At 48.0% G+C, this 19,690-nt stretch overlaps 1 protein-coding gene and 1 long non-coding RNA gene across 3 annotated transcripts in view; one reads left to right on the forward strand and one right to left on the reverse strand.

The window, feature by feature from the left end:
* The first annotated feature begins 5,101 nt into the window (after nucleotides 1-5,101).
* LOC308673629 lies at nucleotides 5,102-7,069 on the forward strand. Its single transcript, XR_014027697.1, has 3 exons — nucleotides 5,102-5,240; nucleotides 6,481-6,585; nucleotides 6,876-7,069. It is a non-coding gene; the product is annotated as an uncharacterized lncRNA (long non-coding RNA).
* Nucleotides 7,070-8,809: 1,740 nt separating this feature from the next.
* RASGRF1 (Ras protein specific guanine nucleotide releasing factor 1) overlaps nucleotides 8,810-19,690 on the reverse strand; it is a gene marked incomplete at both ends in the record, with an annotated part of 50,985 nt that continues 40,104 nt past the window's right edge. For both annotated transcript variants that reach the window (XM_081337419.1, XM_081337418.1), the window contains 8 exons: nucleotides 8,810-8,902; nucleotides 9,375-9,443; nucleotides 9,622-9,739; nucleotides 11,232-11,311; nucleotides 12,579-12,776; nucleotides 16,898-16,982; nucleotides 17,335-17,438; nucleotides 19,557-19,617. In XM_081337419.1, coding sequence (XP_081193545.1) covers nucleotides 8,810-8,902; nucleotides 9,375-9,443; nucleotides 9,622-9,739; nucleotides 11,232-11,311; nucleotides 12,579-12,776; nucleotides 16,898-16,982; nucleotides 17,335-17,438; nucleotides 19,557-19,617 — 808 coding nt within the window. The remainder of the gene's footprint in view (nucleotides 8,903-9,374; nucleotides 9,444-9,621; nucleotides 9,740-11,231; nucleotides 11,312-12,578; nucleotides 12,777-16,897; nucleotides 16,983-17,334; nucleotides 17,439-19,556; nucleotides 19,618-19,690) is intronic.

The raw sequence follows: 19,690 nt of genomic DNA on the forward strand, positions 1-19,690 counted from the left end.
TCTCTTGTTTTAGTGTCATCTTCCACCCAATCCAGAAACTTACAGGGTTTTAACCATTTTTTCTCTGATATCAGGAATATTTTCTCTGTTGTTCTGAGACTGTTCTAAATTTTAAACAACATTCTGTTTTTCTCTGCTCCAGTAATGCCAAGTTGTCCAAATCTTTGCCTGTTTTTCTATTTATAACTTCTGTCTTACATTTCAAGACTACCATTTTGTAAATAATTTGCTTTAGATCTCCAGCCAATTGTCCTATATATTCTTCAGTCTCCTTAATTTCTTTCATATTCCTTTTTATTCCTGCAATTCCTTCTTTCATTTCCTTTTTAAAAGCACCCAAACTATTGGCAACTGTTGCAGTCATCTTTTTGCCAACTTCCTCAAACATTTTCTGCAATAAATCAGCTGAAATGCCCGTATCTGTAAGTTGTGGTAATGAATCTCTCATTCCTTCTGCTAATCTTGCGCTTTTCTTGTGGTTGTCAAATTGAAAGTAGCCAATTACAAGGGTAAAAATAAAAGGCAGGCTTCCCCTTTGTTTTCCTTTTATCTGTCCTTAACATTTTAGTCCCTTTATAGCTACAGTCCCACCCATATCTATTTATTTTGTAAAATCTATCAATTATCTATTGCCTTAGTAATAAATTATCAGCATTCCCACAAAATTCTGGTTTATTTGTCTAATTAACTTTACTATTGTCAAAGCTACTTTCATCTGGAAAAAAATCTGCTTTTGAAAATTTTTGTCCTCTTTAGCCATTTTAAACTTTCTTGAATCACAATTTTGTTAAGCTTTTTGCTTTTAAATTAAAATCCTTTAAGATACCATTTTTTTCTTAATTCCAAAAAGAAGGCAACTCACAAATAGCTTTTATTCTTCCCTGCTGTTCAGAATATCTCTCATGTTGTAAATTAATTATAGCCAAAGATGTGTAAGAAAATATTTTTTTTTGCTGGACATATGTAAGTAAAGCCTGCAAAGCAGTTAAGGGCACATTGACATACCCTCAGCTTCCATACCAGCTCAACTCACAATCGATCACAAGGGACATCTGTGGTCTTCTTAGTAGGAACTGTAAGAATTCCCCCAGCTGGTCACTCAGAAAAGAAAGACTCTTGAATCCAGGTGATTGAATCAAAAGAACTTTTACTGAGAGAAAGTGGTTGCAGGAAAGGTGAAATCTGAAGATCCTGCACCAAATGCAAAGCTATTCTTTTGTTTTCCCCAAGTCCCAACCCCACCCCCTCCCGACCAGTCCACCAGCAGCCAATATGATGCTGGGAAGATGTTTTGAGAACACTGAGGTGCTAGGCAGATAACAGGTCACTCTCAAGGCATGACGGCCTTGGAACCAGGCTGGAACCAGCTGGGAGGGAGTCTGCTTCCTCCAAAGGCAATTCCTCTCCCTAATTCCCAAGCGTTAGAATAAAGCGAATGCACCCCAAATATGTCAACCTTCCCCCTCCCCTTCAACAGAATGACAGGACACGAAGGTGAACCTGGCAGAAGCACTGTAAGTGGGCCATTCCCCAGTTTCTCCTTCCCGTGGAGAGATTTTTCTCAGCCAGAATCCATTTCCTGGTCACCAAATTCACCTTGGTGCTATCACTGCTCACAAAGCCATTCACAGGATGTCTAACCCGCCATAGGTCTTCACCTGGAAGCCTTGGAATTGGGGGTTATTCCTGAGAATCTGCTGCACGGTCCTACTGGGGCGTTGATCATTGCCTGAAATAGGAGGGCAGCCGAGACCTTGGATTCCCCCATGCACCATCTCCTTACTCATATACTTTTTGTCTCTCTTTATGGTTTGTGGAAGAGTTGAGTGAGGTGAAATGGATTAAGGGACATCTGGAGCACCACTGGTGAAGAACAAAGAACAAATCAAACTGAACATAAGTTAGAATCACCGTTAAGGCCTACTTTATGGCAGAAGATTCAATATTTCTCTGCCCTTGATGTGTCCAAAAATTGCTACTGTGCAGCCCTATGTGAATGACAGACATTTACCTTTTGGGCAAATAAGGTAAACATTTGAGTAACTTCAAGGTTGTGCTAAGGAATTAGCAGCGTATTTGTCAGATAAAATCACTCAGTTTTCCTCTCAGTTGGATGCCAGATGCTTGGAAGATCCTGGAATGCAGTCTTGCCTGATTATCCAAGAACAATTTGATCCCATTGGACCTGAGGAAATGGATGCGGTCCTTGGGACTGTGAGCTTGATCACCTGTTAATCATAATCATAATAGTAAAGTTGGAAGGGACCCCCTGCTCAGGCAGGAAACCCTATACCATTTCAGACAAATGGCTGTCCAGTCTCTTCTTAAAAACTTCCAGTGTTGGAGCATTCACCACTTCTGGAGGCAGGTTGTTCCACTGGCTAATTGTTCTCACTGTCAGGAAGTTTCTCCTTAGTTCTAGGTTGCTTCTCTCCTTGGTGAGTTTCCATCCGTTGCTTCTTGTCCTGCCTTCAGGTGCTTTGGAGAATAGTTTGACTGCCTCTTCTTTGTGGCAACCCCTGGAATATTGGAACACTGCTATCATGTCCCCCCTCGTCCTTCTCTTCATTAAACTAGACATACCCAATTCCAGCGACCGTTCCTTATATGTTTTAGCTTATATGTTGTTTATATGTTGATTAGATGCATGTGTGCCCTTCCTACCTGGCCAGGTTATCCAGGAGGCTGTGGCAATGGTGAATTCATCCGGGAGGGAGGGAGTTGCTCTGCACCTCTAAAAGTGGTCTTCAAGAAGCCATTTCTAGACCCCACTACACTAGACAATTTTCATCCTCAGTCTCACCTCCCCTTTTTAGGGAAGGTGGCAAAGAAGGTAATTACATAGCAGCTTCAGAGAATCCTGGATTAAATGGATTGTCTGGACCCCTTCCAATCAGATTCAGGCCTGGAGATTGAACAGAAACAGTGTTCAATTTCAAGGTCCCAGGTTGTGCTCTGCTGTTAGCTTAGGATCTCAATATTCTCTCCAATACTTCCGTTTCTTCACAGCGGTTTTTTTTTTCTTTCTCCAGTTCCATAGTTTGACAAGTCTGTATTTCCCCCCCCCCAAAAAAAAACACTACAAAGGAGGAACATTTGACTGAATTATATCAAGAGCTTTGGGTGCAATTTTTAATTATGTATCTGAAACTGTTACATCCAATCTTATGTACTCTTAGTACGTAGTTCTCTGTCACTTTCTTGCAAGCTCTTCTAACTTGGTGAAAGTCTTTCCAGACCATCGTGTTCTATATTGCTTAAGTTCAGTTAGTTACATCTTGACAGTATGTTGTATATGGTCTATTTTATTTACATATTTATTGTAAATATTGGTTGGATAACATATTATTCCAGTAAAGCTAGATCTGCCCTCACCTTTCTAACAACTGCATCTCCTGGGTGATTCACGTTTAGTGCGTGGTCAGCAAGGATGCAACTGAGGTCCCTTCGTATGTCCAACGGACAACCCAGGCCCTTGTGAACTTATTTCTCTACCCAGATGCAGACTTTACACTTCTTGTTCAATTTCATCCTGTTCATTTCAACCCACTACTCAAGCCTCTTTAGGCCTTATTACTCTACTTGCATGACTTTAATTATTTTGATTAATTCAGTTTAGGTTTTTTTTGTTTATATGCCAGTTTTGCCCAGAACATGTGTTAGGCTGCCTGGACTGCATTTTTTTTTAAAAAAATGGGTCTGCTTTGGGCCCTTTTTGAAAATGGTGTCACGTTAACTATGGTTTAATTTTGCACCACTAAATTCCATTTTAAGGGGCAGCTGCCATCTTTATGCTAGCAGGACAGCAATTTCTTTTTCTGTTCTTTGAGTATTCCCAGATCAATCAATCAGAATAGAGCTGGAAGGGACCTTGGAGGTCTTCTAGTCTAACCCCCTGCTCAAGAAGGAGACCCCACACCATTTCAGACAAGTGAGTGTCCTGTCTCTTCTTAAAAACCTCCAGGGAGGGAGCACCCACAACCTCTGACAGCAAGTTGTTCCACTGGTTAATTGTCCTCACTGTTAGGAAGTTTTTCCTTAATTCCATGTTGCTTCTCTCCTTGATTAGTTTCCATCCGTTGTTTTTTGTCCTGCCCTCTGGAGATTTGAGCCAGGTTTCGCCTAATCTGTAATTATACCTTTGTTTTTTTCTGCCTAGGTGTAAATCCCTGCTTTTCTCCAGGCTGTCAAGATATTTTTGGATCCTGAGCTGGTCTTCAGGGGTGTTGGCTATTCCTGCCAGCTTAATGTCATCTGCAAATTTGATGAGTTTCCCTTCTATTCCCTCATCTAAGTCACTTATGAAGACATTGAAGAGTCCTGGGCTTAAGACAGAACCTTGTGGTACCCCACTGCTTATTTCTCTCCATGAGGATGTAGTGCCGTTTAATTATCATTATCGTTTCACAGTCAGCCAGATGTTCAGCCACTGGAGAGGCAGGGAACACAGCAGTTGCTGTACACGGCAACCGGACCACTCCTCTCCATCAAGCGTGTTCTCAGCGGCTGTGTAGCACCCTGACACCCCCAAAAGGGAGGGCACAGCCTATTATGCCTAAGATGGAGCCTTGTGGTACCCCACTGCTTACTTCACTCCATGTAGATGTAGTACCATTAAGGACTACTTGTTGTTGAGTTCAGTGGCGGTGATGCTTTCTATCCCACATTTTTCTAGCTTACCAAGAAGTAAGCTGTGGTCTACTTTGTCGAATACCTTCCTGACGTCCAAGTATACCATGTCCGCAGCATTCCACTGGTCTACTAATTCAATTATTTTGTCAAAGAATGAAATAAGATTGGTTTGGCATGAACTATTTTTTATTTGTTTCTAGATGTTTGCAGATCTGTTTTTTCATTATCTTTTCCAGCATCTTCCCAGGTATTGATGTTAGGCCGGTGGATGCCATCAGAACCTGGTGATTCCTGGGATCCCCTGAGGGGTCGGATTGGCTGATCTGAAACTTCTTTTGGATCTGCTGGAATAAGAATGGAGCCAGAGGGTTAATTCCGTTCTTGCTTTCCCCTTTCACTTCCGAGCTGTCTGGTGTTCTGCAAATCTGCCGTGCTCCTCCAGTCCTTTTCATTCTTCATTATCTCAACACACTTTTGACATCAAGATTAGTGCTTCTTTTTCTTCTCCTTATTAGACAGGAAAGCTTCTAAACCTGGACAGCTTTGGACTTACTAAAATGCCAAACAGGAGAACTGACACCATTGTAATCTGGAACTTGGGGAAGAAAGTAAGAAGGGCTTCTGCTGCATCTGCTCATTTTAATTGGCCATTGCTTAAAAGGCACATTGAATGCTATGTGGCCAGCTGCCCAGTTTGTGCCTCGGCAAAACAACATTAAGGGTAAACCCTGGGCTCCTTCAACCACTAGCGGAGTCCAGTGCTCCATGGGAGGAGATATCCATGGACTTTATGGTAGAACTTCCTGAGAGATCAGGAAGCACAGTAATGTGGGTGATAAGTTACCTGACTGTTTTCTAAACAGGTACACTTTGTGCCCTGCCCAAAAAAATCCCTTCTGCACGCACCCTGCCTAACCTGATCGTGCAACATATTTACAGACTGCATGGTATTCCACAGTGAATAACCTCTGGGGTGCAATTGCGGGGTGCAATTTACCTTGAAATTCCGGCAAGAGCTTTTAAAACTTTTGGGGACAACTCAGGGGCTTAGTTCCAGTCATCATCTGCAAATGAATGTAGGCTGTGAACATACGAATGGGGTTCTAGAGCTATGTTAATTTGACAATTGGTCTGACCTCCCATTTGCTGAAGTTGCGTACAATAAAGGCATTCAGAGCAGCACTGGCTTCACTCCATTCAAGATAGCTATGGGACAGGACTTTGCTTCCATGCCTGAACTGTCCCTGGCTACCCCGCCTGTCCCATCCGTGAAAAAATGGATAGTTCAGCTACAGAACACTTGGCCAGTAGTGAGGAAAACAGAGGAAGCAAGAGAATCATATAAAAAAAACAAGCGGATAAAAAAACGCAGGAAATAAAAAGACTTTAAAATAGGAGACTAGGTTTACTTGTCAACCAAATACTTGCAGTCCAAACAACCCTGTAAAAAACTTGGACCAAAATATGTTGGCCCTTTCCCTAGTAAGAGAATCATTAACCCAGCAAATCTCTTCCAACAGATTCACCCAATCTTTCATTGCAACCTCCTTAAGTCTGAAATCCTCTCCCCACTACAACCAACGCCAACACAACCCGAACCTCTCATGTTCGAGGCAAACAGCACTTTAAAGTCAAAGACATTCTGGATCCCCGTAGATATTGGGGGACACTCCAGTACTTAGTGGCATGGAAAGACTTTCCCCCTTCTGAAACCGAATGGGTGGACACCAAACACATTAAAGCAGCCAAGCTCATAAAACGTCTCCATAATCCATATCCTGACAAACCAAAGTGACTCTCTAATTGTATTTTGTCTTGTTCTCCCCCTTCCTTCTCTCTCCTCTGCAGGACTAATGTCCCTGTTAAGGGGGGGGGGCATGTCAGAGCTACCATCTTCAACTTGGTGCTATCAAAGGATTAAGGGGGAGGAATGGTTGGAAGGGCGACAAATGGGTAATAAGCTTCTATGCATTTTGTGTGGGAAATGAGGGGGGAAATGACAGCTGAAGTAAAGCAGATCAATGTGGAACTGGTTTGTGCCAGGCATTCAAGGCTGTTTACTCTGAGTGTGGAATTCTACCAGCCCAAACACTTTGGCATTGGCTGGAGCTGGACTGGTCATCGGGGGAGGGATGGAACGGAAGGAAATAGTTTTGTATTGTTGAGCGGGAAAATCCAGATTCCGCCTGACTTTACTGCAACCAGCATCCCTTAATAAAAGTACCTTTCTCTTCAACCCAAAGGAGCCGAGGATTTTTCTTAGGGCGAGGATCAGACTGGGGCAGGACCGATAGAGCCACCGACTGCCTGTGCCTTTGTTTCCTGTCGGGAGAGGTTGAAGAGCGCTGTCCGAGACCGAACCATTCTGGGTCGCAATGGCACAAAGCCAACAGGTGGGCTGTCTGCACAAGCAGCTGTTTTTCAGCCCTGAACATTTTCCCGAGCTCTGCATCGAACAGATACCACGAACACAGGGGAAAGAAGCTTTGGGGAGGGGGATCCTAGACCCTACTCATATTTTCGTCCTTACTGAACCTGGTTTGAGAGCTACCTCAGGGAGGGCTTCAGCGTGGTATGGCTGCAAAATAGGGGACTTATGGTAAATGCCAGACTGTGGTAGAATGTTTTTCTCTTGGGTGTGAGGAGAGGTGCTCAACAGGCCATCAAGCTGGTCAGTCAGTGGTCAGTTTGCTCTGTCCATTTGCAGGAATCACCGTGGCTGGGAATGGGGTGGAAGCGGTGGCTGCAGTTGAAAACATTGTGAGGTTCCTGTGATCCCACAAAAGCTAACTTAAGCTAACTACCTGGGGTTTTCCAGAAAGAGACGAGTCTTCCACTTCCAAAAAGTGGGCTGTGTTTGCTCTTCTGCGGCTCTCCCAGAGCTTCAGTCAAGATGGCAAGGTGTCCAACTCTTTATCTGCCATCCAGAACGTTTCTCCAGGCTCCCAAATGAAATGGGCTGCGCTAGATATGCAAAAACTCTCCCTTCCCACCCTCTTTCTATTTCTCCTTTGAAAACTTGCCTCTCTAGCCCGCTGGCTGGTCTGTACACATGCCCAAAGCCGTGGTTCACCCTGAGATAGAATAGATTTATTAGCAAGAGGTAATCAGGAAACATATATTTTTACAAAAAAATGGAAATTTTCTTTTCCAAGTAAGCTGCAGGTTGAAATATTTCAGGTCTTGAAAGACAATTCTCATACCAGAGGGTATTGCTTACAGCAAAAGGTTTCTGAATTCAGTTCCCATAGAGCATGCCTGCTACTCAAAAATTCACTTGGGTTTATACACTGTACACTGTAAAAAATACATGATAATATTCACAGAATAAGCACTACATTACTATATTCCTGTTAGCAAGTGTTTAGACAGGATTACAGTATATGTAATAAAAACACCTGGCCATTTCCCCCTCTAATTGTACATCATGTTACTAAGACATGTCACTATGTCTACAACAAAGCATACAGACAGAAGCGCCAAAGTGGGGGATGCAGCAGAAATGCTCAAAGGGACAGAGGGCCTTTCCCTTTCAGGGCCTAAGGCAGGAAATCCAAATGGCCTTTACCCCCCCCCCCCGGCCCCAGGCCTGCCGTATGAGGCCCAGGACCCACAGGGGTGCCCCAGGCTTTTTTGCACAAGCCAACCGGCCCTGGGAACTTTGGAGAGTCTCTGTGCCCCCAAAGAGATGTATCCCCAATACGGACGGGATGTGTGGACCAGCTTCAGGCTCCTTCCAAGCCAACCACGGGGTCCTCCTGCCTGTGTCTCCTGCCTTGGGCAGTGAAGAGAACACAACGATCCTGGGAAAATGGATCCCATCAAAGCTGCCCTGGAAAAGCTGAAGAACGTCCAGAGTAGCTCAGATGGGGGCTGGGTTTTCCACACTACAGGGGTACCCGGGCCAAAGTACAGAGGCCAAGAAAGCTGAGGCTCCAGGGCAAGCAAGGTTCCCGGCCCCCAACAGCCCAGTCCTGACTCCCTCCAGTCCAGCTGCCCCCAAAGAGTCAACAGAGAAGAAAATTGGTTTGATCAAAACCAAGCCTGCCCGTTGACAGTGCAAAGATTGAATGGGGGGGAGAGGGGGGAGGAAAGGAGGGGGGAGGAAGTCGAGAAACAGAGGGGAGAGGCGAGACACATCCCTGGATCTGGGCTGGTGGCTGCAGCTGCTGTGTTCTTAGGTGGGGAGCTTTGGCTCTATCTTCAGAGACGCGTCATAGAGACTCTCTTCATCCATCACAAAGGACTGATCTAGGACGTACTGGGTGACCTGGAAGAGAGAGGAGAGCAGGGGCAGAAGAGGCCGGGGAGCCCGGGGGGAGGGAGCATCTGCCCCAGTGCCAGTCAGTGGGGAGAGAGAACAGGACAGGGCCAAGAGACTGTCTCCCCGAGCATCCTCCCTGGGCGTCAGTGGCTGAGCGGCAGGAAACGGGGGCCTGAGACGGGAGTCCCTTGGAAAGAAGCTGCAGGAGGAAAGACTTTGAGACTTTGCTGGCAGCCGGCTGGGTTGGAGGCTTGTCTGCTTGTATGTTGCTGAAGGAACCGCGTGGCTAAAGCAGGACTCTGCACCTCCGGGCAGTTTCTCTTCCAGGACATGCCGTCGAGAGTTCAGGGACAGCCTGTGCCCCAGTAACACAAAGCTCTGCCTCTTCCCCATGGCCAAGAGGCTCCCCCCAGATGATGGTCCTTCCCCCCCCCGACCCTCTCCTTGCGCAGGTTGCTGAGCAGCGACAGGATCCTACCTTGGGCTGATGCTCGATCTTGTAGGCCGTCTGCTGAAACTGCCGGATCTCTCGGATGATGTGGGAGATCTACCGGGAGAGAGGAAAGAGGCCCCTTTGCCCAAAGGATGCCAAACAGCAGGCGATGCTCCCAAGGAGAAGGGCTGGGCTAGGAAGGCATCGGCACCGTGCTGGGGGTGTTATGGCCGAGGCAGGCAGGCAGCTGGCTAGGGGGAGGGCGATTCTGTGCCCCTGCCAGGGAGCTCACCATCCTCATTTTGGAGAAGTTCACCAGGCCGTCCTCCGTGTAATTGGGAGTGCCCTCTTCAATGAACGCCAGGTCCGTGAGGTACATGCCCAGGTAAGGGACGCAAGGAGGGTCACAACTGAGAGGCAGAAAAGAGAAATTCAGCTGGCAGGACAAATGCAACAGGGTTGGTTCCCAAAGATAAACACCTTCTATCTCCTGAAAAATGGTTCCTTCGGTCCCTTTTGCATAGTATTACACTTTCACGTTTTCTCTGGGACTGGAGAATTGGCCCCCTAGGAAGAGGGGGTTGCCTTACATTATCCTGTATTTTTGGTCACATCTGTTCTGAACCAGCCAACTACCGGCCTTGTAATAAGGCAAACCCCTGTTCAAGTAGTAGAGACTGGAGAGCGTCTGAGGCTGCAAAGCGTCTGCCAAGTTTAATTCACAAGCAAAACAACAGAACAAGAAACACAAGAACTTGAATCCTCAAGCGGAAGGGTTGCTTTCAGCAACCAGCCCCTCCCCAAACACTCCTTTTATTTAGAGTTCAGGGCGTGGTCTCCCTGTGCCTCCTCCCGAGGAGTCCCACAGCCTTTCTTTGTTTGTTCCTGCTCGACTGCCTCCTGCGTCGGGCGTCCTTGAACAGGGCCAGCTGTGGGTCATCATCCTCCGCACTATCGGGCTCACGCAGCTGAGAAGAGGGCCCCGGCTGAGGGCTCTGCCAAGCCTGCAAGCCATCATCAGCCGGTTCGTCTTCCACACCCTCCTCCTCCCCCTCATCTGAGTCATCCGATACATCCGAGCCGGCTGCCGGGCCCACAGGCTGGCCCTGAGTCACAACAACATCTAAGCTGCAAATCAAGTCAAAAAATTTGCTTGTGTGCAGAATTTTGTTATAGTCTCTGAGACTAAAATAAACTTAGGGGTTCCGGAATCTCCACATGGATGTCACTCTATGCTGCTGCTATCTTCCAATGCAGGGATGAGGTCCTTGCAGCCCCTCCATCTGTGCCCACATCCTTGGGCATCCCCCCACGTTCTCTCCAAGCATCACTGCAAAAGCTAAAGGTGTGCAAGACTCCCCCACCTTTTGCAGTGGGACACTCAGAACCTCTGTTGCTTAAAATCCTAACATAGACTATATGCTTTTGCTGAACAAAATCACTCTCTCCAAACTCCCTCTGGAAATGAGGCAAATGAACAGCTAATGGGGCTCCCCCTGATAGAAAGCCACCCCCCCCCAATCCCTTCCTCTGCTGTTTGGGATGGAGCTGGATCACGCAAGTGGTCTGCCCTGCCTCAGCGGCAGGACTGGACCCTGATCGGTCAGGGGCCTCCCAAGGGATGGCAACCCATCAACTCCCCCTCCCTGCCAAGGGCTTCTCTGCCCATCTGGGAATGGGGCAGGGGACCCAATGGCTCAGGCAGAGCCCTCCTGCCTGCCAGCCCTCAGTCTCCTGCTGGCCACGTGCCTGGCTCTTGCCACGGCAGCATCTACGTGGGCAGGGCAATGTGCAGCCTGCCCCTTTGCCCTCCTCTCCTGGAGTCTGCCTGGCGATTCTGCCAGGCACCGGCTGCCCAGGCTGGCCTCCAACCCACAGGCGGGAGCAGCAGAGGCAACTTACTTTTTCAGAGCTTCCCTCAAGTTTTTAAATCGTCCTTCTGAAGACACCAGCCGCTGCAGCTTGTCGATCACAGCTTTGGTCTGGGAAGAAGGGAAAGAATTAGAGGAGCCAAAGGGGGAAGGGAGCCTGGGCTGAAGTGGCCATTGGGCCCCCCGCCCAGCTCCCAGGTGGTCAGAGAAGCCCTGGGGTCCGGCCAGATGGAAAGAGCCTTAGAGCCCATGGCGGCCCTGCAGAGCCTGATGATCAAACAACATCCAATGCCAGCTAGCATTGAAGTGCACTGATGAGGTTACCTATTCAGGTACCGAAACATCTGCGAGCAAGCAACCCAGCTTGGAGAGCACCAAGGACCCACAGTCAAAGAATCAGTCCAGGAAGTGGAAGAATTAAGGGAGAAAGTGCAATGGCTAACAGATTCATTCATTAGAGGTCAAAGAAACAGTTCCTTCCTTCTGGGTCTGGGTTTTGTGGGCAGAAAGCTGCTAAGGGCCCTGCACGTGGGAGCTTCTCCTGGCACTACGGGGGCCCTGAAGCAGTTTGGCCAGAAGAAGCTTTGCCTGATGAGTTGAGTGCTGCCAGAGGTTCTGATTGCTCTCAACATCACTGTGATCAGGGGAAGAAAAACTGAAATGGCCAGCTGGCTGGTGAATTCTGTCTGGGGGAGGGGTGGGGCTCTCAAGGCCAGTCCTGGATGAGCTCCGTCAAGGGGAGAGGGCAGCCCAGATGGGGCAACGAAGGGGAAGGGGAAACACTCACAGACCCCAAATGAAGCAAATGGTCCTCATGAGAATCAGCACCACACAAGGACCATTAGACACATTGCACCAACCAAATGGGTGGAAACTCTGGCAAGAGCCAGAGAAGCCTTTGGGCCACACACCTCTGGATCAAGATGCTGATGCCGTGGGCAACGTGGGGCTTTTACAACTCTTCAGGACAGGGCAACTGAATGGAGGCTGAGGAAGATGGATGTTGGCATATTTTCCTGGATTGCTCAAAAAGTAAAGCCATTCCTGTATATGTGACTGCTTCCTGCCTGCAACATCTCTCTCATGGGAGCACAATTTTGAAGTCAGGAGCGACACCCCGGCTGGTAAACAGCACCCTCACAATCATGTCCAGTGGGGTAAATGGTGCCATTCTGACCAGAAGGACACAATAAACTGAAGCCGCAAAGTGGCTCAAAATCCAGCCAGCTAGCCTTGCTGAAGTGTGTAAACACACAAGATTAGGATCTCCGTTCCAGGAAAACAGGAGAATGAGTGTGTGCAGAAAGGCCTCTGCAGCAGAACCCCCTTCCCAACACCTTGTCCTAAGCTTTGGCAGTGGGGCTCCTCGAGCACTCACCGGCTTTGACACCTTCATCCAGGTCTTCTTCAGGCGGAAGATGGCACTGCGGTTGAAGGCCGAGGTGATCTCCAGAACAGCATTGTAGTTGTGCAGACACCGGCAAATGTCAGCCACGGCCACCCACTTCTCGATTGTGCTCACCCGGGCAGCCATGTCCTCATTGCAGAGGATCTCAGATGCGATCAGGTTGCTGATCTGCAGGGGTCATCAGGGAAGGGTGGGTGGACATTACAGCCCCTGAAGTGTTTGTGTGCAGACCCAAAAGATGAGAAAAGCCTCTTGCCTCCACGGAGAAAGGGTGGGGGGACCAAGAGAGAGGGAAGCTCAACCAGGTGCTGGTGGGCAAGGCTGCCCCACATTATCCTGCTCAGAGCAGAAGGGAGACCCCCAGTTCCGGGCAGTGTTCCAGGCATCCGTTAGGGCTCACAGATTATTTCCAATTACTCTCAGCAACTTTACCCTCCCAAAACTGAGTTTAACATCACCTTTCTGGCTTGGTTATGAAGTGCCTAAATACTAAGATTCGTGCAGTAAAATGACACGTGAAAATGATCTGTGAAAATCTGGGCACAATCCCATGCAACTGTCTGCCGCCTGGCCAAGAACAACCTTGGCTGGTATGGAAATTGCTGAATAGAGTGTGCAGGAAGTTCAAAGGACAATCTAAGAAAATGGGGCTGCCCTATAAAAGGCCCCGTGTCTGAAGGCGGAGAAGAACGATCATCTCACACCGGCTGCTGTGCCTGGGAGATCCTTCAGCAGATGGAGGGAGACATCATGCTGACGAGAGAAAATGCTGGGCCCGGTAGTGAGCGAAGGGCATTTAGATTTAATTTGATTTATTTATATACTTTTTATATGTGCTATATTCCTATGATCTATTTTATAATTATTTCATTTGCTCAGTGTTGAACGTCACATGTCTATAATTTGTAGGTGCTTCTGATATGAATAAAGAAAGATCTGTGAAAATCTTCTTTTTTCAACACCCATCCTGGACTAAAAGGGAGGTGACTTTCGGGACTAAAATCAGAATGAGTGGAGGAGCTTTTGCCCAGGCAGCCCCTCCCTCTGGATGGGGAGGGGGTTGCAGAGCCAGGCCAGAGGGGAGGAGAGCAGCAGGGAAGGGTCAGCAATCCGCCCAGACCTTTGAGGACTGACAGGGAGCAGCGGCCTTGGAGGGGAGCACATCTATGGGGGCAGGCTGGTTTGTGGGGGCATATTCCACCAAGAGTCTATGAGCAACATTTTCTGAACTTGCATTCCAGTAGGATTTATGTAAACTATGTTTAATTTGCCTTCCAGGGTGCTTTGTCTTACAAAAGTGGTTTGAAATTACTTCAAATACACAAAAATATTATTAAAATTTCAATACTGAAATGTTTTTTAAAGAAATGGTAGCTAAAGATTGTTAATTTTGATGATGGTGCAAGTCCCAACCCAACTCCACAAAATGCAAGCTTGTGTCATGCCCAGAAGCAAACAAACCACTATCCAGGAGAAAGATCCCAGTCTGGGGCGCAAAGTTTTCTCTGGGAGAGCAGCGCATCCTGGTGCAGCTTTCAGAGTTCATGGCCTGCCCCTGCCAGGATCCTAAAGAAGCCTCTTCCTCCTCAATAGACCTTCCAAACCAAGCAAGCAAAGGAAATAGACGAAGGTTTGGCTAATCAGTTAGCTAAGGTGTGCAGGAAGCACATCAGAATAGTAACAGGGGACTTTAACTACCCTGACATCAAGTGGGAGACAAACTCTGCACCAAGTGGGAGATCAAACAGGCCCCCCCGAGAAGCCTAGTAGACAATTGTCACCCGAAAGGAGGAAACTGGAGGGACGGCTGTACTGGACTTAATCCTTACTGACAGAGATGAAATGATAGAGGGGGTTGAAGTTGCAGGAACTCTGAGGGAGAGTGACCGTCTCATATTGGAATTCAATAAAGTGCAGGCATAAGCCACAGAACAAAATCAAACGAATGCCTTCGACTTTAAGAGAGCCGATTTCACGAAACTCAAAGAGAGCTTGGGAAGGATTCCATGGGTGAAAATCTTAAAAGGGGAAACGCTCAAGAACTTGGGAAAACTCTGAAAAATGAGATTATAATAGCCCAGTCTAGTGCAATATCATTGAAAAATTAAAGAGATCCCAGAAGAAACCAGCATGGTTGCATAAAAAACTCTCTGATAATTTAAAAGAGCCTTGGTGGAGCAATGGGCTAATGCCTCCTTAAGTAACACCAGCTGCCTGCAATTAGTGCAGGTTCGCGTCCCACCAGGCTCAAGGTTGACTCAGCCTTCCATCCTTCCCAGGTAGGTAAAATGGGGATCCAGATTGTTGGGGACAATTAAGCTGACTTTGTAATAATGCCGCCTGGGGGGGGGGCTGAAAGCCCTAATAAGCAGGCATATACATAGAATGAAGGTTATTGCTAAGCACATTGATTTGTGCTTAGATTGTAAGCCGCCCTGAGTCTTCGGAGAAGGGCGGGATATAAATGGGATTAAAAAAAAAAGACAAAAAGGACAAGTATAAAAAGTGGAAAGATGAGCACATAACTAAAGCAAAATGCCAGCAAATAGCCAAATCCACAAAGATGAAGTCAGAAAAGCTAAGGCTCAGAATGAATTAAGACTTACAACAAATGTCAAAAACGACAACAAAACTTTCTTTCAACATGCAAAAAACAAGAAAAAAGTCAAGGAATTGGTCAGTCCACTAATGGGAGAAGATGGCAAGTAGATAACAGGCATCACGGAGAACACAGAACTGCTTAATTCATTCTTTGCATCTGTCTTTACACAAAAGGAAAAAAATAGTCCAACCTAACAAAAATGGTACCTAAAAGACAGATTGAGAATACAAGTCAAAATAGGCAAGAAAATGGTAAGACAAACTCTAAGAGAGTTCAGTTTACCGGGACCAGATGGATTACAGGCAGACGTGCTCCCCGAAGCACTGAAGCAAATCTTTCAAAGATTCTGCAGCACGGGAAAGCAGCCAGAGGGGACAGCATAGGTGGGACCTGGCTGAACAGCAGCCACAGTGAGAGCGATCTAGAAGTTGTGGGGGCTCCATCACTGAAGACTTTCAAGAAGAGATGGGACAACTATTTATCCAGGATGGTAAGGTCTCTTGCTTGAGCAGGGGGTTGGAACACAATTCCTCCTAGCTCCTTTCCAACTCACTTATTCTGTCTTCTGAAACCTCTGAACTCTCTTCAGAGGCCTCTAGCAAAGAGAATCTTGTAGTTTCCTAACCTGGGAATCAGGAGAGTTTGGTCACTTGGGAAACATGAGCCGGAGTGACCAACTAGCTTAAGCTGGTAATAGCAGTAAATGCCTTAATATGAAGCAAAGACAAGGTGTTTCTTCAGTCCATGTCAACTGTCTAAAGTCTAAACAGTCACCCAGCATATTCACAGCCAGTTATTCACAAGAGCTCCTGAACTGCAATGTTCTTAAATTCATCAGGGCCCTTTGAGGATCATCCCGAAAGGAAAAGTTGCTTTTTGTAGCACTGTCCTCTCCAAAGGAAGAAAGAATTCTCTGGCCAGGAAAGGACCAGCCCTTCCATGCACCTTCTACACCCTCAGAATAAAAGGTAAAGGTTCCCCCGCACATGCGTGCTAGTCGTTTCCGACTCTAGGGGCCGGTGCTCATCTCCATTTCAAAGCCAAAGAGCCAGCGCTTGTCCGAGGACGTCTCTGTGGTCATGTGGCCGGCATGACTAGATGCCAAAGGTGCACGGAACGCTGTTACCTTCCCACCGGAGTGGTCCCTATTTTTCTACTTGCGTTTTTACGTGCTTTCGAACTGCTAGGTTGGCAGAAGCTGGGACGAGTAACAGGTGCTCACTCTGTTACGCGGCACTCGGGATTCGACCCGCCAAACTGCCGATCTTCTGATTGACAAGCTCAGTGTCCTAACCCACTGAGCCACCTCAGAATAGAGCATGGGTAGTTGTCCAGAGGAGCTGCCCTCTAAAGAGTCCCTCGGACCCCCCATCAGAGTGGTGGTGGTGGAGGAGGAGGACTTTTGTGAACAATGCTGAACAAGGGGGACTTTTAAAAAACCTGGGCAGATGGGCAGTTGAACACGGGAAGCCCAGTACCTTTCAACTCTCATTCAAGCAGGCTGGAATATTTTCCCCTGGAAAAGGAGCACAATTCTACCCATTAGGATGAGGTGAGTCTGGACAAGCGAGAGGAACAAGAGTCCCTGTTACTGCATGTTCTGCAAAAGGGCAAAGTCTGCGTCCTGAATTCCGAGCTGCCCTTGCAAAACTCCACTGAGACTTGGACTCCCAGCAGTGGCACTCACATCATTGAAGTGCTTTGTGTTCATCAGGATATAGGGTGTTCGCTCGTTCTTTTCCACCTTCATCCATCCTTGTCCAAAGAATTCTCTGAAAACAAGAGGTCTCAGGGTGAGCTGGGCCCTCTCCAGAATTTCTCCCTGCCTGGCCCACCCTCTCCTGCACGGGAAGTACTTGAGGAAAGGCCCTCCATATGGATGTCTCCTCTTAAGGTCTTTGCAAGTGGAGGAGTGGGGGGAAGCAGACTTACTCCCACAAACCCCATGGATGGGATGGGGGTGACAGTTGTCTAGGAAATGGTGTGCCTATGACACATTCATCTTCATCTTCGTTTAGACCTGTATTTGCAAAATCAGCCGCAGGACCCCCCTGGCTGAATGCAATTCCATGTTCTTCAGCTTGGCTGCACTTCCACATACATGTCAAAGAGCTCAGTACTCACTCATAGGGTATTGTTTTGAAGATCAGGTGATCCAGTAAAGTGAGCTGCTCAGCTATTTCTAAAGCCGAGTGATTTTCAAAGGGTTCAGCCTTGACCCCCGTAGCCTGAAATTGGAAAAGAAGGGCTGCTTGGATGGGGGTCCCCAGATGAAGGCGAAGCAAAAGAAGACCCTGGGCCAGAGCGAGGCAGATCCTGTCGGAGGCAGCCTCTTCCTGTTCTTGGGGAGGGAAGGGGCTCATGCCAGGCCAAGACTTTCTGGTAGGACACCCCAGTGCACAGGCAGCAGCTCCAACCACGCTTCTTCACCTCCCAGAACACCCCAGACCATACATGAAGGAAGGAGCACCAGGTATTCATCGGGGGGGGGGGCGCGTGGGGGCAGTGGATTAAGAGGTAAAATGCAGGCTGCACCCAGGAGAACTCTCCAGCCGAAAAGCCCCTCCCCCAGCTGCCTTTATCCTGGCAGGCTAGCAGGGGCATACTGGAGCAGGAAGGAGGGGGAAGGACCTGCCCCCTTATCCCTTCCCTGATGGCTGAGACCCCTGCCCAGTCAGCGAACCTTGGAGGGAAGGCAAGGAGGACACACCCAGGGCCTGGCAGTGAGCTTGGGCTGGGCTGGGCAATCCAGGCCCTTCCCTCGCATTTGTGTTCCAGAAGCTGCCAATTCAGAGCAAAGCTTTTGTCTGAGAACCCTCCTGCTCCGTCAGGCCCAAGCAAGGCAGCGCACAGTCACTTTCGGTTTCTCCTCTTTGAAGAAGGCAGGCAGGAGATCAAGAGAGCCACCCAGCTCCAGGAAAGAAACACACCTTGCTTGAGGTTCCTGTTTTCTGCGATGGAACCCTGGCTGTCCTACACAGGACAAATCCAGGAAGCCAGAAAGGTTTAAAATCCTCCTGAGCTTGGATAGACTCTTGCTTCAGGTAGCCCAGCCCAACGACAGAGTGATACTGCAGACAAGTCATTCTTTGGACCGAGAGGAGGTTAGTCCAAAGAGGCAAATGCCGCTCAGCCCAGGAGAGATGTCAGCCTCTCTGGCGCTCTTCCTCTAGCGCTTGGCAGACAGGATCCATAGGGTGGGCAAGAGGAGCATGCACATGACCATAGTCTCTGCTTCTTATCCTGGCTCATGGGCAGGCGCAAAGGACCTGGTTCTCTTCTTAAGAACATCTCCAACCCAGACTGACATACCCTCATTTAGGGTCGTGCGGCAAAGCCTGAGGGCACCCTTTACGCTCCACCCTTTCATAAGAATGGGCCAAAACAGGAGCCCCATCACATTGGGTGATATAAACAGCTAGCCCCCTTGTGGCCCTAAGATGTTCCCCCAAAGCACCTCCGTCCCTCCTGTGCTACGGCCAAGGCAGTCGCCAGTCTAGTCTAGTGGTTAAAGCGCCAGGCTAGAAAGCGGGAGACCCCAAGGGCTTGCCCCGCCTGAGCCATGAAAGCCCATGGGGTGATCTTCGGCCAATCACCAGGACACAGTGAGTTCTAGTCCCACCTTAGTCATAAAAGCCAGCTGGGTGCCAATCACGCTCTCTCAGCCCAACCCACCTCACAGGATTGTTGTTATGGGGAAAATAGGAGGAAGGTGTAGTGGATCTGCCTTGAGTAATTTGCAAAAATGGCAGGACATACATACGTACATATATACATACGTATGTACGTATGATAGATAAATAAATAAATAAATAAATGTATGTATGTCTGCTGAAGTTAGGATTACAAACATGAGCCAGGGTCGTGCTGCCCAGTTTAAAGTGAGTTGAGTTCAAATTCCTGCTCAGATGTGCTTCTACTCAAATCTCTAGCCTACTTACATGGTTGCTATCATAAGGCTCAAGGGGGCCCAGTCTGGTCTAACCCTAAAAGGCACCAAGAAGGGAAGATCATGGAGATCTCGTCAGACCTCTGAAACTGCTCTTGGGCCTTCGTGGGGCTCCACGCCAAGGCTTTTGTGGCTGACATTCTGACTTCACCTTGGCCTCACATCCCACCTTCCCTTTCGAGTTGGCCAGAAGACAACAACTCCCTCCAACAATCCATAACTCTTCAACTTAATGCCAATCTTCACAACTGCATTGTTACATAGGTAATACTGGACTCGCTTTGTGGATTATCAGGCCCGGTGCTGGCTCTGAAATGCAATGGACTCCTAGTTTAGGAAACAAAGCAAACCAGCCCAGCCTTCTTTGTGACCCACTTGGGGACCCAGAAGACATTACCATTTGCAGGATCTCTTCCAGGGTGATCTGGTTGTCTCCAGGGTCTTCCTGGGTCAGGGTCCTGGCAGACAAGTAGAAATGGAGAATTGCAGCAGTGAGTTTCCAGTGGCAACAGCTGGGAGTTAATGGCTTCA

This window comes from Vipera berus (assembly GCF_964194415.1).
Source record: "Vipera berus genome assembly, chromosome: 12".
Classification (NCBI taxonomy): domain Eukaryota; kingdom Metazoa; phylum Chordata; class Lepidosauria; order Squamata; family Viperidae; genus Vipera; species Vipera berus.